Source organism: Scardinius erythrophthalmus, assembly GCF_964197995.2.
Source record: "Scardinius erythrophthalmus genome assembly, chromosome: 14".
Taxonomy (NCBI): Eukaryota; Metazoa; Chordata; class Actinopteri; order Cypriniformes; family Leuciscidae; genus Scardinius; species Scardinius erythrophthalmus.
In genome coordinates, this window is record NC_138234.1 from 25278469 (window position 1) to 25294566 (window position 16098).

At 38.6% G+C, this 16098-nt stretch overlaps 1 protein-coding gene across 1 annotated transcript in view; it reads right to left on the reverse strand.

Annotated features, from left to right (window-relative positions):
- Nucleotides 1-16098, reverse strand: part of nek7 (NIMA-related kinase 7) — a 64223-nt gene that overhangs the window by 27347 nt on the left and 20778 nt on the right. Inside the window, exons 3-5 of the mRNA XM_081384516.1 lie at nt 10316-10453; nt 7041-7103; nt 3659-3769 (exon numbers count right to left, since the gene is read on the reverse strand). Coding sequence (XP_081240642.1) covers nt 3659-3769; nt 7041-7103; nt 10316-10453 — 312 coding nt within the window. The remainder of the gene's footprint in view (nt 1-3658; nt 3770-7040; nt 7104-10315; nt 10454-16098) is intronic.

The following is a 16098-nucleotide window of genomic DNA, read 5'->3' on the forward strand; positions in this document are numbered from 1 at the left end:
CCATTTAGTATGTTTAACTAAGGATGCTCAAGACGAGTTTGCTGTAGTCCAGCACTACCTTAAAGAGACAGTGATAGTTTATGGAATAAGCTTTTAAGAGGACTATTTCTTGAAGCATCACTATTTTCCCTTTAAGAGCATGTCACTTTTTTCATTTAACTTTGAAATAAATGGTAAATATGTTATTTATCCATCTATCACCCATCTTTTGTCAAGCTTCAACTTTCTGCACAGTTCAAACGCTTGGGGTCATTCAATTTTTAATGGTTTTGAAAGTCTTTTACTCTCACCAAGCCTGCATTTATTTGATCAAAAATACAGTAAAACAGTAATATCGTGAAATATATTACAATTTAAAATAACTTTTTCTGTTTTAATATTGTTTTTAAATGTTATTTATTTCTGTGATGGCAAAGCTGTATTTTCAGCATCATCACTCCAGTCTTCCGTGTCACATGATCCTTCAGAAATCATTCTAATATGATGCTTTGATGGTCAAGAAACATTTATTATTATTATTATATCTTTGATTAGTAGAAAGTTCAAAAGAACAGCATTTATTTTATATAAAAATGTTTTGTAACATGTCTACAGTTTTTGTAACAATGCCTTTAACATTTTGTAACCATGTCGTTACTGTCACAGATACATCACCGCATACGGTCATCATACGTATTTGCATATGAATCATGGACTGAACATGCAATATAAATTAAATTATACTTAAAAAAAAACAAAAAACATTTTATTCTAGCTTCATGCATTCTATTTTTATCAACACTTGAATGTGGGTAAGTTTCATAAAAAAAGCAACATTTTAAACAAAAAGCTGAGAAAACCGTGTTTTTGTGTCGATTTAGTAGATAGATTTAGTAGATCGAGTCCATCAACACCCCCAAAGTTTGGACAGTCCTATACTTCTTCATGGGTTCGGCATTTTATTCGGTAATGTAAGGCCGTTTTGATTTATGTTCCGTTTAATGTTTGATGATCACATTAGCTTACATGTGCATAAGCAATGCTTCTATCACTTGTGTCTGCATCTTCTTTGCCTGTGTTTTGATCTGGAAATTCTGTACTCTTTTAGTAGATGCGTAATAGCGCCCCCTACCATATAAAAGTGAAAACATGGATCCCCAGAAAATTGTGTCAATGGCGTAGTTAAATTCACTAAAGCCATATGAAACTATTCATTTTAGTTTCAGCACTGATAATTTGAGTTTTATATTTTTAGAACAACTCTAATGAATTTGTGAAGCGAGGCAACCGATTCATTTAAAAGTGCAAACTCAAACAAACTATTTGCTCATAGATTGGATGCAATATCCAATGCAAGGGTTTTAAAATGTTGTAATTCCCTGTTGATTTTAAATGACTGCTTAAAAGTAACAAAATAAGATTTTACAAAAGAATCAATCTAGGGCTGCACAATTAATCGAATTTCTATTACGGATGCCATGATTACATAATGGTTCAAAGCCGCGATTACAAAACAAAATTCCACTTACATTATTCTGCGTGCTTAAGAGGTGTGTTAAGAGCATGTTACGTTGTGAGAGGCGAATCACGAATACTTCAGAGAAACCAGCACTTAAGTGTACGCTGATTGGTCGAAAACACGCGAAACACCAGCACACGCCATTTTAAAAAGCCGTGTAAACACACAGATTAGAGCCTATATATTTACTCCACAAACTAACTCTTCGAACATACAAAACAGTGATAGATGGAGCTCTCAATATTTACACTAAGGACAAAATCCAACATCACTTTGAAGGGACCAAGCGAAACATTATTATGGTATTTCTGCTCAGCTAGCGACATTGGGCATCAACCACATGGCAAAGGCTGATATTTTCTCACATACGGTCTACTTTGTATAACAGCTCTATCCAATAACGTATTAGACAAGACTGTTAAACAGATCATCAACTAATGAAGATGGAGAATAGGAGCGCTGTGGACTTGGGCCATATAAAAATATGGCATGCAGTTGCTTAAATCAATGGTATAAAGATATTCAAAACATCATTCAATGCAAAAAGTGAAATCGTAATGAATAAATCGCAATTACAATTTCAAGAGAATAATCGACAATAATGATTTTTGCCATAATCGTGCAGCCCTAAATCAATCCGACTCCAACTCTGCACTTTTTGAAATCAAACTGAATATTTAATCTCTTAAACGCAGATTTCAAGGGTGTTTGGTATTGGTTTTACCAATTCCACCTCAAAGTGCAACGTTTGTTTTAATAAGAAAAGTTTAAGCCTCGTCGTCAATTCTGAACAGTACTTCTAAAACCAATAGCTATTAATCCTCCTAAAACGGAGTGAAACAGCATCAAATGATATGTCTTTAGAATTCTGAAAAGATTCAAAGCTTTTAGTACGGTGTCATCCAGTGTGGTCGGTTTAGTCTGGATGAGGTCTGCGAGTGCATGACCTTGCTTTAAAGCAGAAATCAATATGACTTTATGCTATTAATTAAGACAGAATGAAGCTTGCTTAGGCAAAATGGCTCGGTAATTATGACCTTTTCACATGCAGTCTCAATAATTGAGACACCGGCAATGAAGTAAACCTGCTTGTCAAGGCAGTTAAAAGGGGTCGGGAATTGATTAACGAAACAAAACAGAGGTTATTTTAGCGCGACATATTACTTCATTGTGCGAATGCTCACTCCGCCTATTTTGAGCCTCGTCCGCACTTGTACCGCTTCACAGAAATGATCAGAACGGCGGTGAGCGAGCGGGCTCGAGCCCCAGAAAACCTTGGCCCACATCCAAACAAAGCCGGTGGATCTATTCTTCCCCTGCCTTTCTATTTGCATATCAGAGGGCTGTTTGATGTCAATGAGGGAGAGCGGCAGCCCCCTCTGTGCCTTTAAAAAGCAAACACGGCACATGCAATATTCTGTAAGTGCATGCAAATGAAGGGGCCATTTGATTTCATTTGAATTCCGAGATGGACAGAGCATTGAGGAGGGGGCTGAGATGGAAAAAAAAAAATCAAAAAGAATAAAAAACAAGTAAAATTTATGCATTTGGACCCTCTGTTTTACATATGGCTCAATGTTCGGCCGTACAATGCTGGGGGGATTAGCCCTGCTATACACCTTTGGAGTGACATTGTTTAATAAAAAAATAAAACTAATTAAAGCGCTGCTGAGCAGAAGGGCTGAGAAATCCAGCGGCGCAGTGGAGCAGACCGAAGTAGCTGACGGTCAGGATATTTGCACAAGCGTGCGTTATGATGCATATGTCGAAGGCGTCTTCATACTAATCCGTCCTGTTCCTCATTTACAGACGCAATCCTTCTGCAAACGCTTTGTTTGCGCCGGGAATGATTTATGCGGGTGGAGATTTGGCAGCGAAGGGTTTTACATGCAGACCATTAAATGTGGAGCATCAGGTTGTAGATGTGAGTTGCAGGGGTTGTCAGGAGGAAACGGGAAGGCTGAGCGTATCGAATGTGCGGAAGCTACATGATTCTAATAAACAATTCGATTCCTGTAACAGAACCAAAGGGATCCCAAAAACGTGGTCGTAGTGCAGATCATTTTACCTTCTTTCAGCCGTCTAGCAGCCGGGGTGGTGGGAATACTCTGAGGGAAAAGAAAAAAAAGAAACTGCTGACAAATCGGCATGTGTCCTTACCTTTATCATTTGTGAGAGGTCCCCAGCGTCTGCGAGTTCCAGTACTATATTTAGCTCGTTCTCTTCAATGAATGACGCGTGGTATTTAATTACATTGGGGTGGTTCAATTGCTGTGGAGAGAAGGGACAGAGGAAAAAGACAGTGTGTCAGTGACTGTTTAAATATTAACAAGACTCTGTGGGTCAGGAAAGCCTGCAAACATGAAGGCGGCAGAAACCACAGCAGATGCTTGTATGAAGGTAAACGTGACATTATCGTCTAGTGTTTTAGGTACACTGGTGTCTTCAAAACCAAACGACTTGAATGGAACACAAATAACAACAGTGGCACAACCAGCAATATAAAAAAAAAATATCAGTCCAATAATGTGTGCATGTATATTTATGAACAAATATTTGTGTGTGAGTGATATATATATATCACTACATATATATCAAAACAATTATTTAGGTAATATTAGATTAAATATTTTACCTGTACATCCATACATATTATTATTATTATTATTGATTGTATTACTACCATGCATAAACTTTGCAACTAGACAAGTACATCGTTTTAAGATTTTCTGTAGTCTTCTGGGTGGTCCAAAGTAAAAAAGCCCACCCTCAAGTCTCTACATATGGCTCGGGTCCCTCCCTTAATGCGAGTCTAAGGGATTTTTCCAGCATTTTATCATCAACCAGGTGAAAATCTATATATCAGACATAATAGCACACCTCAAGCCACATGCTTTAAGCTATCATTCACTTCCAAAGTTTAATACTAAGGGCGATGGGTTTGTTCACATCCTTTAAGTATGAGCTATAGTAAAACTGACACTTGCCTTAGCAAACAAGGCAAATAAACAGAAGAAAACAAACGTATTGAATCCTATGGCTGATGTTAACATAGAGGCCAGACAGCAGCAGTGCATGGCAGAACGGCATGATCCCCCAGCCCAAGCCTTCAGCTTTTCCTTGTTTCCTGTTGGTTGGTCAATGAGTAGAAGAGTTGCGATCGGTTCGTAGCGCTGAAGATGACTGGGGGTGGAAAATAAAAGGAAACAAGTGTATCAATGAGAAGCGAGACAGGCAAAGGCCCTCGCGAACGGGAGGGTGTCGGGCCCCCGCAACGCGCTGTGACACAGCAGAGGGGGTTATTAAAGAAATGTTCATGCCCCGCGCTGATATAGGGGAGGACGTGTGCGCCTCTGTCGCCATCCTGTGACTTTCGTTAGATGTATTTTTGGATCACACAGCTGCAGCGAGTGCAGCCGGCGGTGTCATCCCCATTCTTGCTTCCCCTTAGCTGGCACATCCAATGTGGCGGACATGAAACGCAGCACGATGTTGACTTTAATCAGGTTAAACGCTGTAATTTCACTCTCGTTTACCATTGGGAACAATATTAAGCCAACCCTCTGTTTACGACGAGGCAGATTACAGTGACAATTATATTATGCCAACTCACACTTGTGGGTTCTGCGAGCGGTTTCGCAATCCCAGTGATTCCTCATGAAGCAGAATGTTAATATACTTAAGGGTTTGTGCTTCAAACTGATTACCGTATTGATCCATTACAGGAAACCAAGTGAGGGTAGTTCAGAATGGGAAACGGTACAAGTATGTCAGAATCGTTTGCGATTTCTGTCAAAAAAAAAAAAAAAATGTAGAAAGCAAACCAATTTCCGCATAACAGCGTAATTTTGTTTACAATGTGAAACGGGGGGGTCTAAAAAGTGACAGAAAAACAAATAGACAGATACAACTGGGAGGGGCTGCTCACGCCAGTCTCCCTCATTATTTTGATTTGCGACTCTTTCGTATTTTCCCCCAGCTTTGTCCACTGAGGTAGAAGGCATGAGTCTGTGTTCCACGCAAACGGCTTATTAGCGGCTTGAGGTGAGCTGGTTATAACGACTGAATTCATTAGCAGTGGAGTAGAAATGATTGTGTAAAGGAGACAAAAAAAGGGGCGAATGAGAGACAGGAAGAGGAGGAGGAACATGATAGGAAGACCAGGAACGAGGCCAGTGTTGCGGCAGCCTCTGACCCCAGCACATTCGGTTGGCAAAGTGTTGTTAAGGAGCGTAACGGTGACCTCCGTCACCTTCGCCAGCTACATGACCTCTTCACCCGCCACCTCCCGTGGGAATGGAGGCATCTCAGGGGGCCTGAAAGTGCCAACTTGCTTCTTTCTACCCTGTTTTTTCATATTGATTTTATCGCTGGAGGTTGCCAGGTCACTGTACTTTCAAGTTGCCACAAAAATCATTCAAAAATCAATGATATTCCAAGTATGTGGGTAAAGACAAACCCTTTATGCTCATTTGAGGCATAGAATTCTTTCAGCTTTGTAGTTGGACTCCCACATCAGTCAACACAATTCATCAACTCTCGTAGAAAAGTAATGACTTCGGGTCACTTTGTGCAAACTGCCCTTTTGTCTGATTATTACTGTATATACAAAAGAGCAAGAATATAAAAAAGCAGCAGGGCGAAAAAGGAAGCTATTATGCTTTCTCAAGGAAGATGCGTACAGACGGAGATGGAGCGAGAACTGGCAATGGACGGCAATCGGAGCTGAAGCAATTAACATGACAACACAGAGAATTGTGTGTGTGTGTGTGTGTGTGTGTTAAGGGAAGGCTTATCCGACAACTGCTACAAAAACACAACAGAGAAGAGAGAAGCCAGACACCTCAGATCAGCTAGACATCAGCTCTTATTGGTGTTGTCATTAACTTTCGTTAGTGCTTATGCTACCGTGAGCTGTAGACTGTTTAAGGTGGTTTGATGAACGACAAACGATTTACAAAGAAAAAAGAGATTAAGAAACATCAAAAGGTTCATGGGAGAATGTGCTAAATTTCCTTAATGTTGCAGTGTTACCTTCATCCTCAATGTAGTGACTGACAAATAGTTTGGCAATTAAAATATAATGTAAAATAATTGAAATTAAATACCATTTAATTGTATCATATCCATGGCTTTGTGGCCAATCAAAATGTCAGCAGGGCACGTAAAAATCGTAAATAAAATAAATAAATAAAATAGATAAAGGTGAAAAATTGCTAGCCAGAAAAAAAAAAAAAGCCAGCAGAACGAGATAAAACCTGTATTTTGTGGCACTGCAAAGAAAAAGTGTCAATCTTGGCCTGGAGGAACGACACAAAGAGGACCGTGTTTTGCACTTGCCTAAACAGAAAGAGAGAGGAGAACAAGGAAGAGGGAGAGACGGATAGAAAGAGCTGAAGGTCTAATCCAGATCAATTGTTTTCTGTCTCTGAATCTCTCTCTCTCTCCCCGTGTTTCTCTGGTATCGGGTCTCGGCAGAGGCACCTTTAGAGATCCTAATAGCGGCACATGGTGTCGGTCTCTCTTTTCTCTGGTTTCTTACCTTCAGGAGATCTATTTCTTTGATGCAATCTTGCCGAGCTTTGGCATCCATCAAGTCGAATATCTATCAAAAGATCAAACGGGAGAGAGAAAGAGGAAGGAGAAAGAGTGTTATGGCATAAAGATGGAAAAAGAAAAAAACAAGTAAAAATAAAATGTTACTGGTACAGGGTGGTAGGGCAAGGAGGAGGGGGTACGTCACACTGAAACCCAGGACCCCCAATCCTCTGCCCCACCACATCTACACCCCTCCTGCCTCGAGCATACCCGTTTTCATATATTCACCTGTGTTTATGGTCTGGAGAACTGTCAAGAAGACGGGAGTTCATTTTTAGTTCATCCAATTTCTATTACATGTTTCTTTAAAATACTTTAATCAGATACAGCACTTGGCAGTCAAATATTTTTGTATAATAACCGCTATAGAGTTTATTTGTGATTGTTTCATGGCTGTCATATCACTTCACATTTTCTTCATTTTTGAAACTCAAATTAAAAGAGAAATCAGTATTGATTTATTTATTTAACTTTTAATTCATTAGTATTAATGAATGTTTTTATCTTTTAAGCGAATGTATTCATTAGTATTAATTACTATATTTGTCGATGTATGCATTTACCCATATTCATTTATTTATCTTTTAATTTTTCCTTATTTTCTTACCATTAAAATAATGCATCTATTTATCTTTTATTTATTGATTTGTATTAACTAATTTATTTATTAGTATTAATTCATATATATTTTTATTCATATTTAATTATCGTAATTTATATTTATTTAATTACCTACTAATGTATTTATCTTTAAATATTTGTATTAAATAATTTATTAGCATTGACATTTGTTTATTTATTTTATCTGACATTTTTTTAAAACACCATCCTAATAATACAATTTATTTTGCGACAATAATTATCAGCTGACTGTACATTATCTCTTATAATTTGTTCACACAGAAAGCATTTTTCATTCCAATGCTCTACTTTTCCATTGTTTTTCTATGTAAAGTGTGACCGTTGAGCTAGCGTGGACCAATCAGAAGACCCCGGAGGCAGGGCAAGCGTTTGTTTACAGTAGCAAGTTGGCATGGCAACTGTTTTATTTTTGTTATTTCCGTTATTGCATCACGTCTCAAAAAGACATCTTGATACCCTCACGGTCAGCGCTTACATTCCTGAGCGTTTTTAGACGCAAAGATGCGTTCTGTGTGAACGGCCCCTAACTTATTCTAAAACAGCACAAACAATCTTGTTTTACAAAATCAAAAGCTGATAATCCTGACAGCATGTTAGATGTATCTGTTAAAATACTGTTTTGATCATGTCTGTCCTGATTATGATAAAGCACACAGTGTAAACAGCAAACAGAAATGTTAACGTCGCAAGGCCAAAAGTCTAAAATCAAACCAAAACTTTCTAGCCTAAAGAACGTAAAACTAGCCCTGAAGCAAATATTACATTCTTCATTCATGCAATCAGGGTTGCACAATATTTGCATCAGGAAACATCACGTATATTCATTATCCTAATCACAAAAGGTGGAAATGTTGCCCGTAGTGGACTTCCACCCTGACAAGCTCTGAACCACATGAAAAAATCAGTGAAGTTCATTGAAGTTTGCATTGCAATATGTAAGAAATATTACGTTTCTGCAGCTCTAAATAAGTTATAAAGAAAGTTTGAATTTAAGTCAATATTTATCTACTATAACAATATAACAAGTGACAGTATTGCATGGATGAACTGCATTATGGGATATATTCACCGAGTTAAGTGTGTTACTACCTGTCATTTTATAATGGCATATACAAAAATACCAATTCTTTCTCAGCTCATCATTAGTGTTAATAAAGTCAGTGGTAGTGAGGGAGACGACCACTGTGGTGGAGGAGGTGTGTGTGTGTGTGTTGGGAAAGCAGAAGCGACGATATCCGGGCACCGCTCTTTTTAATCTAGAGCTTGCCAATTATTTCTTCCAGCACATCTGCTTTGCACATCCACAGGAAACTGTGTTTTGAGCTGGCTGTGTCTGTGAATATGTTTATGGCAAGAAAAGAAACACATTCAATTGTGATTATCAGCCAAGAGCCAATCAGATGCCTGCTTCTGTTCAAATGAAATTTGAGCAAATGTACTGAAGTCTGTTTTTATGCAAGGGGTGTTTTGGTGCTTTCCAATCATTCAACCCAATACTGTTTTTATCTCATTTGTTTTTGTTGTGCAAAATTCACAACTCGATGAAAAAAAAAAAAAAAAAAAAAAAAGACTAATTCGCTAAACCAATGGCTTTGTTGTTTCATTTGGAATTGCGCATTGTAAAAAAAAAAAAGTACATTTAAAGTATTTGTATTTCCCTTCAGATGAACAAATCTTGTTCATCAAGATACATGGACTACAATCAACTCTGGAAGGTTTAGATTCACACTTGTTTAGACACACTTGTACTGTTGGCGGTCAAAAATGACAGCATTATAAATGAATGGGAGACGAAATTCATCTAGTGGAAACGTTTGGTACTGCGCCCAAACAAATTCTTAGGTGAAAGCTAATTTGGAACACGGCTTGTTTAGATTTATGGCTTTGATTTTCTCAGTTTTAGAGTAAAACGTGTTTTGGAAATATTTCCTATAAAAGTTAAAAATGGTATTCAAGTTCGTTTTTTAAAACTTCACTTCATCGATAAACTGCCAATTATAGTTTTTAAGAAGAGACCAAACTTAAGTTTATGCTCCAAAGCACTCGAGATTTGTGACCACTAAAGTAGGACATTTTATTTTCAAGTCTATGCTCAAAAAGTGAATAAATGGATTATAACTACTACATAAATATAATTTAGTACCATAAAATCTAAAAATACAAAAATTTAAAAACATTATTGAACTAAAATATAATACAATCATTTCATTGAAAAATAAATAAAAATAAATAAAATACATAAATCAGTCATTTTAACCGACATGTGAACAGTACCGGAGGGTTAAACAAGTGTTGCAACAGAAAATTGACAATATAGCTATTTGCAAGACTTATTCACACTTAACATTATTCACTATAATTGACCAACTTAAAACATTCACTAAAAACCTAATTGCAAACATTAAGGGATGTAGAATATGGTCATGCAGAATAAGGCATTAATATGAGCTTTTTGAGTACTATTAAACAGCCAATATCCTAGTAATAATATGCATGTTAATAAGCAACTAGAATAGTGAGAACTGGACTCTTTTTTTGAGGGCATAAAGACATTACATGACAAAAGGAAGTTCTTACCTGCACTTTTTTCAAAGCTACTGGAGTATGGTCTAGTATGTACGTAGCTCGATAAACCTCGCTGAACTGTCCCCTCCCGATCTTCTTTATAATGGCAAAATTGGCTAAATTGTTATAGCCCATATCCTGTTGGATTTTCTGGAAATGAAGAACAAGATAATAAGTACATTTCAAGAAAGAGAAATGAACATCAAATGAACATCAGACAGCTTTTGTTTTGCGCTTTTCCAATCGTCTTGACAAAACAAACATGTCCCCAAAGATCGGCCATTGCTAGCCAAACCCCGTGATTGTTTTTGTTTATATGCCAAGAGATGTAAGAAAACTCTCAAGGGCATCGGGGATAGGTGTCATTAGGGCGATATGTCAGGGCAAGAGAGTGTGGGAACGAATCAACATTAACCATCCACGTTGAATCCAAAACGCCGTATGAATCTTTGCCGTATACTGTCTGGACAAATCAGGCGAGTGGTGACATCCCTACTTCTGAAGTGACTTATGCTGGACCAGTTAGTGACAAACTGCCCCGAGTGTTCTTCCCAAGAATTCGTGCGGCGCCTTGACACTTGTGCTCTAAAATTAAAAATCTAAACAAAACCCAGAATTAGCCCCTCGGAGATGGCGTGAGCAAATAAATAAATTAATTAATTAACACTCTGACCTTTAGAGGCTTTTGGAGTGTAAACTTTAATCCCACAAACGTTCTGGCTACTGGATTTGACAGATAGTGGAACGCAATGTCATGTCATGGCGAACTACCCAAAGTTGGCCATAAGATGGCCTTGAAGGGAAATTATATTGTGAAGATGGCAACGGTAGGGGAAGGATGACTCAATTGTCTTGTCAACAAATGAAATCTCTTTTATTTATAGTCTTGGCATGCATTTTCATATTATGGTTCCAAGTTAAGCTTAAGCTTCACACATCTCTCTGAAATGTTCATCCATTAAGATATTCAGTCATGGCAACAAATGACAGCTCAGTGTGAACGGCATCAGTGTCTTTCTTACAATACAAGAACACTTGGACGATCTGTCAAATCCATCAACATTATTGTGTAAAACTGTCTGATATATATAACAGGTTGAACTGAAATAAATGAGTTGGAGGAAGCACTGCAACTTGACTAGATGCCGGAGGGCTGGATGTAGATCAAGGGGCGACCAATTTAAGAATTTCATTGTTTTTTAACTTGACAGCTTTAAGGGGAAAAAAAAAAGGTGTGAGCCAAAGAATTGCCCCATCCAATTAACACACTGAGGTAGCTTGTTTTTCCATGTGACAACACGCTCTCAGCCCCTTTGTCCAGGGACACATCTGGTGCAGCAGAAGCAGCGCTCTCTTTTCTGCCACCACAGCGAAGAGAGAAAGCTGGATCTGACTAAATGTAACAATATCAAGCTAATATAAAAATACACCAGGTTTCTTGGCAAAATTTAGTTATTCTGTGTCAAATCTAGAGAGGTTAATGGAAAAAATATATATTATTTAAACAATAGCAAGTTGGAAAGTTCATGTTTTTCTACGGGGGAAAAAACAGGGTGATCTAACTGAAATAAAATAAGTTAAAGTACTAAAAATAAAAAATGAAAATGGAAAAATAAAAAACTTAAATTAAATAAATGGTCATTCAAAATAATAAATAAGATATTATGTAAACAATGCTAAAATAACACTGATTAGTTAAATTATTTAAATTAAATTAAAATTAATGAATTCATTCATATTAAAATCTACTTGACTGCTTTTATTTAAAACTTTTTCAGCCAAATAAAAACCATGTGGTGCAATCAGGTGTGGTCCTACTTTTTATTATTTTATTAATAGTTACACCACATGAACTTTTCATGAAAACAGTATAATTTTCAAAACCATATGAATCCAACATGAATACACAGCGCACACAACCTGACATGTTTTTTTTCAATGTAGATTTTCCTATTCTTTATTCTAGACACTCTTATACGTCATTGCCCCATAGATGATGCATACATTTTGTGTTGATTTGGTCAGCAGCGGATGGTCCGCAGAGGGGCAAGGCATTGCTTTCACTCCCCACATGGTCACTTGACAAATGTTAGCATGAGCCTCTAAAGCGGCATGACAAGCGCATGCTGAGAGCAAAGTCGAGCTAATGTGTTCTGGCATGCGGCTCGCTAATCACACATTTACATATGCAATGACCTACATTTGCATGTCAGCTCGCGCACTGTCCGGCCTGATTAACGATGGGCACCTCCCAGCGCCGGGGAGGCCGGCATAGCGGCGGGAGGAGGCCAGAGGGTGGCGGCTTTTTTGGCAGCCGAAGGGACGCACTGCCAGCCAGGATTAGGCCTGACGCGGCCTGAGCTCCAGACACTTCATTAGAGGTAATCTGTTTAGCAGTGGGCAGTGTATGTAAACTTCACAGGCCATTTGCGGCACCTTTCTGCCCCCTGGCCTCGCCTTCAAAGGGCAGCAGGGGCGCCCTGACTGACAGCTTGTCTCATCCGTGGCTCTGCGCTGTCACACAATTTAGAGCACTGAGCTGACACGAGATGAACCGCAGCAGCCGAGGATCTCCACGACCGCCGGGGTCACTCGACAGCGGCGTGACGCAGTTTGTACAGATTGCAGCTTGCAGGAGGGGCGAGAGCTCAAAGGGCTTGTTGCCGCTCTGCAGGAAGTGGAGAAAACAAAAATAACACACGGAGGTGGGAGGAAAGGGGCCAAGGATGCCTTGAATTGGGATGCTGAACAACTTTTATGCAACGCTTTCCATTAGGATAGTCACATTAGATGGAAATGAAATGTCAGCGAAATGTTGCAAAAAAAAAAAAAAAAAAAAGGCCAGTCTATTGTCAAAGGTGTAGCAATGTATAAAGCATAACTCACACTGGAGTCACTGTCAAACCAAAACTGATTTCTCTCTCAGCACGGAAAATTCATGAGATCAACTTGAACATGAGTGAAATCTGCGAGGGGAACTTTTCCATCCTCACACAAAACTCTCAAAATTGCGCCGATTCCTATTGAAATGACTGGATTACGCTCACAAAATTGAGCTAAACAACAGTAAACAGTATCGCACCTTTCACTTCAAGGATGATGACTATACCAATAACTATAAAGTTATAACGAATCGTTCTAATTTTATGAGAATAAAATTATCTGACAAAAGAATTCAAATTGTATGAGAATAGGGAAGATCAGGAAAGTCCTATAGTTGTGTAGCCTATACCACAACTGTAACGATAACGGCACAGAGAAATTATAGTTGGTATGACTTTCAGAATGATTTTTTCTAGATGATGAACGATAAAAACAGTAGCACAGAATTCATCCTGCTTTAAAGAGCTCAAGCATTTAAAAACGACAAAACTATAGCACATTGATGATAAATATAATATAATAATAATAATATTGGTTTGGATACTAAAATAGTTATCATTCTTGGTGTGAATGGGCCTTTAGATTCATCATTTTGGTTAAATAAATAAAAAAGGTCAGAGGAGACGGAAGATGAAGCAAAGCATGCTGGGTAAATGACTCAAAGGGACAACACATCACAGGAGCAACAGCAAACGATGGAGGGTTGGCCACTGGTGACACGAATGTAAAAAGAGAAATGCAGACATGCAGCCGTATGACAGGGGATGTGAGATAGGAGGAGGAGGAGAATGACGGAGGACGGGGCGGCAGCAGCGTGGAGACTAGGTGTGAGCTGACAGCACAACACTGCCAGCGGCTGCCAAGGAAAGGACAACCGAAGCGCTGAAGAGGTGGTGCAGTAGCAGTGGTGGTGGTAGTGTTGGTTGGTGCTGGGGGGGGGGGGATCTTCGTGGTGGGGGGAACAAGGCAGGAGATCCTGTTCGCATCCTTTTCATCAACGTCTCTCTCCAGGCCCGGCCCATGCAATATTTATACCTCCTTCGCCCCGCTCCTCTTCAATCTGCTCCAGTATTTAAAGTCCTTGCTTTGCAAGGGGATTTTGCTTCGTCGAAAAATCCGCCGTGACGATTAAAATCGGATCTGAAGATCTCGCCCTCCCACTCGCTCTGAGAGCAAATGAGCCATCAAATATGCACGCCTTACCGACTCATCCGGCATCTCCTATGCATATCCATCAAACCTTGGGGACTTTAAGATATGATATCATATGCGTGATTGCATTCACAATTCAGCATTTTCTCTTGCTTCCAAGGAAATACGAGCTGAACTTGAATGCTTGTTGCGAGTCTTGTAAAAGTCATTCTCTTAAGCTGTCACGGTGTAATCCGTAGCCAGACTTACCTTGAGTGTTACCTTCAAATTAACGTCAAATGTCTCATATGTTTAGTGATAACAGCGGGCCTTAAGTTTTCACCCTCAGCTGTACTCGACAATATTTTGTAAAATAAGACCAATCATTATGACCGGTCAAGGAAGTTTGAGCGATATTGGATTTTGTGCAATAACTAAGGTTAAAAAAAGCCAAATTCCAATTTATCGGGCAATGTGTTTTGAGAGAGTATAGGAGCCTAGAATGTATGAAATCCCAGAAGCAGCTTGCAACCAAAAAATCCCCAAAATAACCAAGAAATAGTTTTTATAAACTGATTTAATACATTTCGGACTTTTGTGGTTGTCTGGGCTGAACCATCCCAAAAAATTAATTTATACACATTCAACATTTATTTTAAAACCTTCTGGATTCAGCTTTTCCCTTACCTATTTGTATCCATAAAATTCAATATAAGCCGACTGGTAGACTTCTAATTCAAATATAAATCAAAGTATACAAGATATAATGTTAGTTTGAACGCAACACTCATGGTAAGTCTAGCAATTGATTATTCAACGAAAGGCTAAAAAGAAGAATGTCTTAATTTTTTAATTAAGAGGGACTTTTAACAATAACACCCTTGGAAAAACTCAGGACTTCTTTTTTGAAATTCTCTCCAGATAAGGGACACCCAAAATACATTTTGTCAATCATCTACAACTTACTACAGTATAAACAAGAATGAGCAGTAACTTACCAACAGTAATATTTCAATACTGTTTTGTTTTCCTTTAACAACATCCGATATTAATAATTACACAATGCTAAAAATATTAGTCCATAAACAACAATGATGTAAGAATTCACAAGATCAAGATGTTTTAACATTGACCAAATGACCAAAAACGGAATGTCTGTGACAAGGCACATTTCACTTTTAAAACTTCTAATCTAATCTAAATCTTCTAAATATCTATTTAGTGAGGATAAAAAAAAGTTTAATGACTGATTTACACGCACAAGAAAGATACTGCCCATGTAAAAATGAATAAATAAATGAGGAGTGATATCTGATGTTCAGAGAGCTTGTATTGGCAGTCATTAATAAGCGAACAAACATTAAGACAACAATAATGGTGTCAGATGATTGGAGGAAATTAGTCAGGGTGTGTGAAAAGGAAGTACGACAAAAGAGAGATTAAGAGAGAGAACGATGAAAAGAGAGAGACCAAAAGACTGCTAAAAGCAGCAGATTTCCAACACCTCTGTCTCTGGCACTGGAAACACATGATGGCTCCTGTGTGCAGGAAACATTGCTTGTGCAGAGAGCAGAATCTCATTATCACCTCTCACCCGGCACAGCAGAGAGACAGCCGGAGCAGACCGCCGCCTGTCTCTCTGCGGGTGGATTGACAGACACGGGGAGATTTGAATCGGGGGCAGATGTGGATGTGGAAGAGGGCGACAGGCTCGTGCTACATGCTGCTAAGCAAGCAGGTGTTGAGTCAGGATGGTAGACGCCGAAAAAAACCCAAAAAAA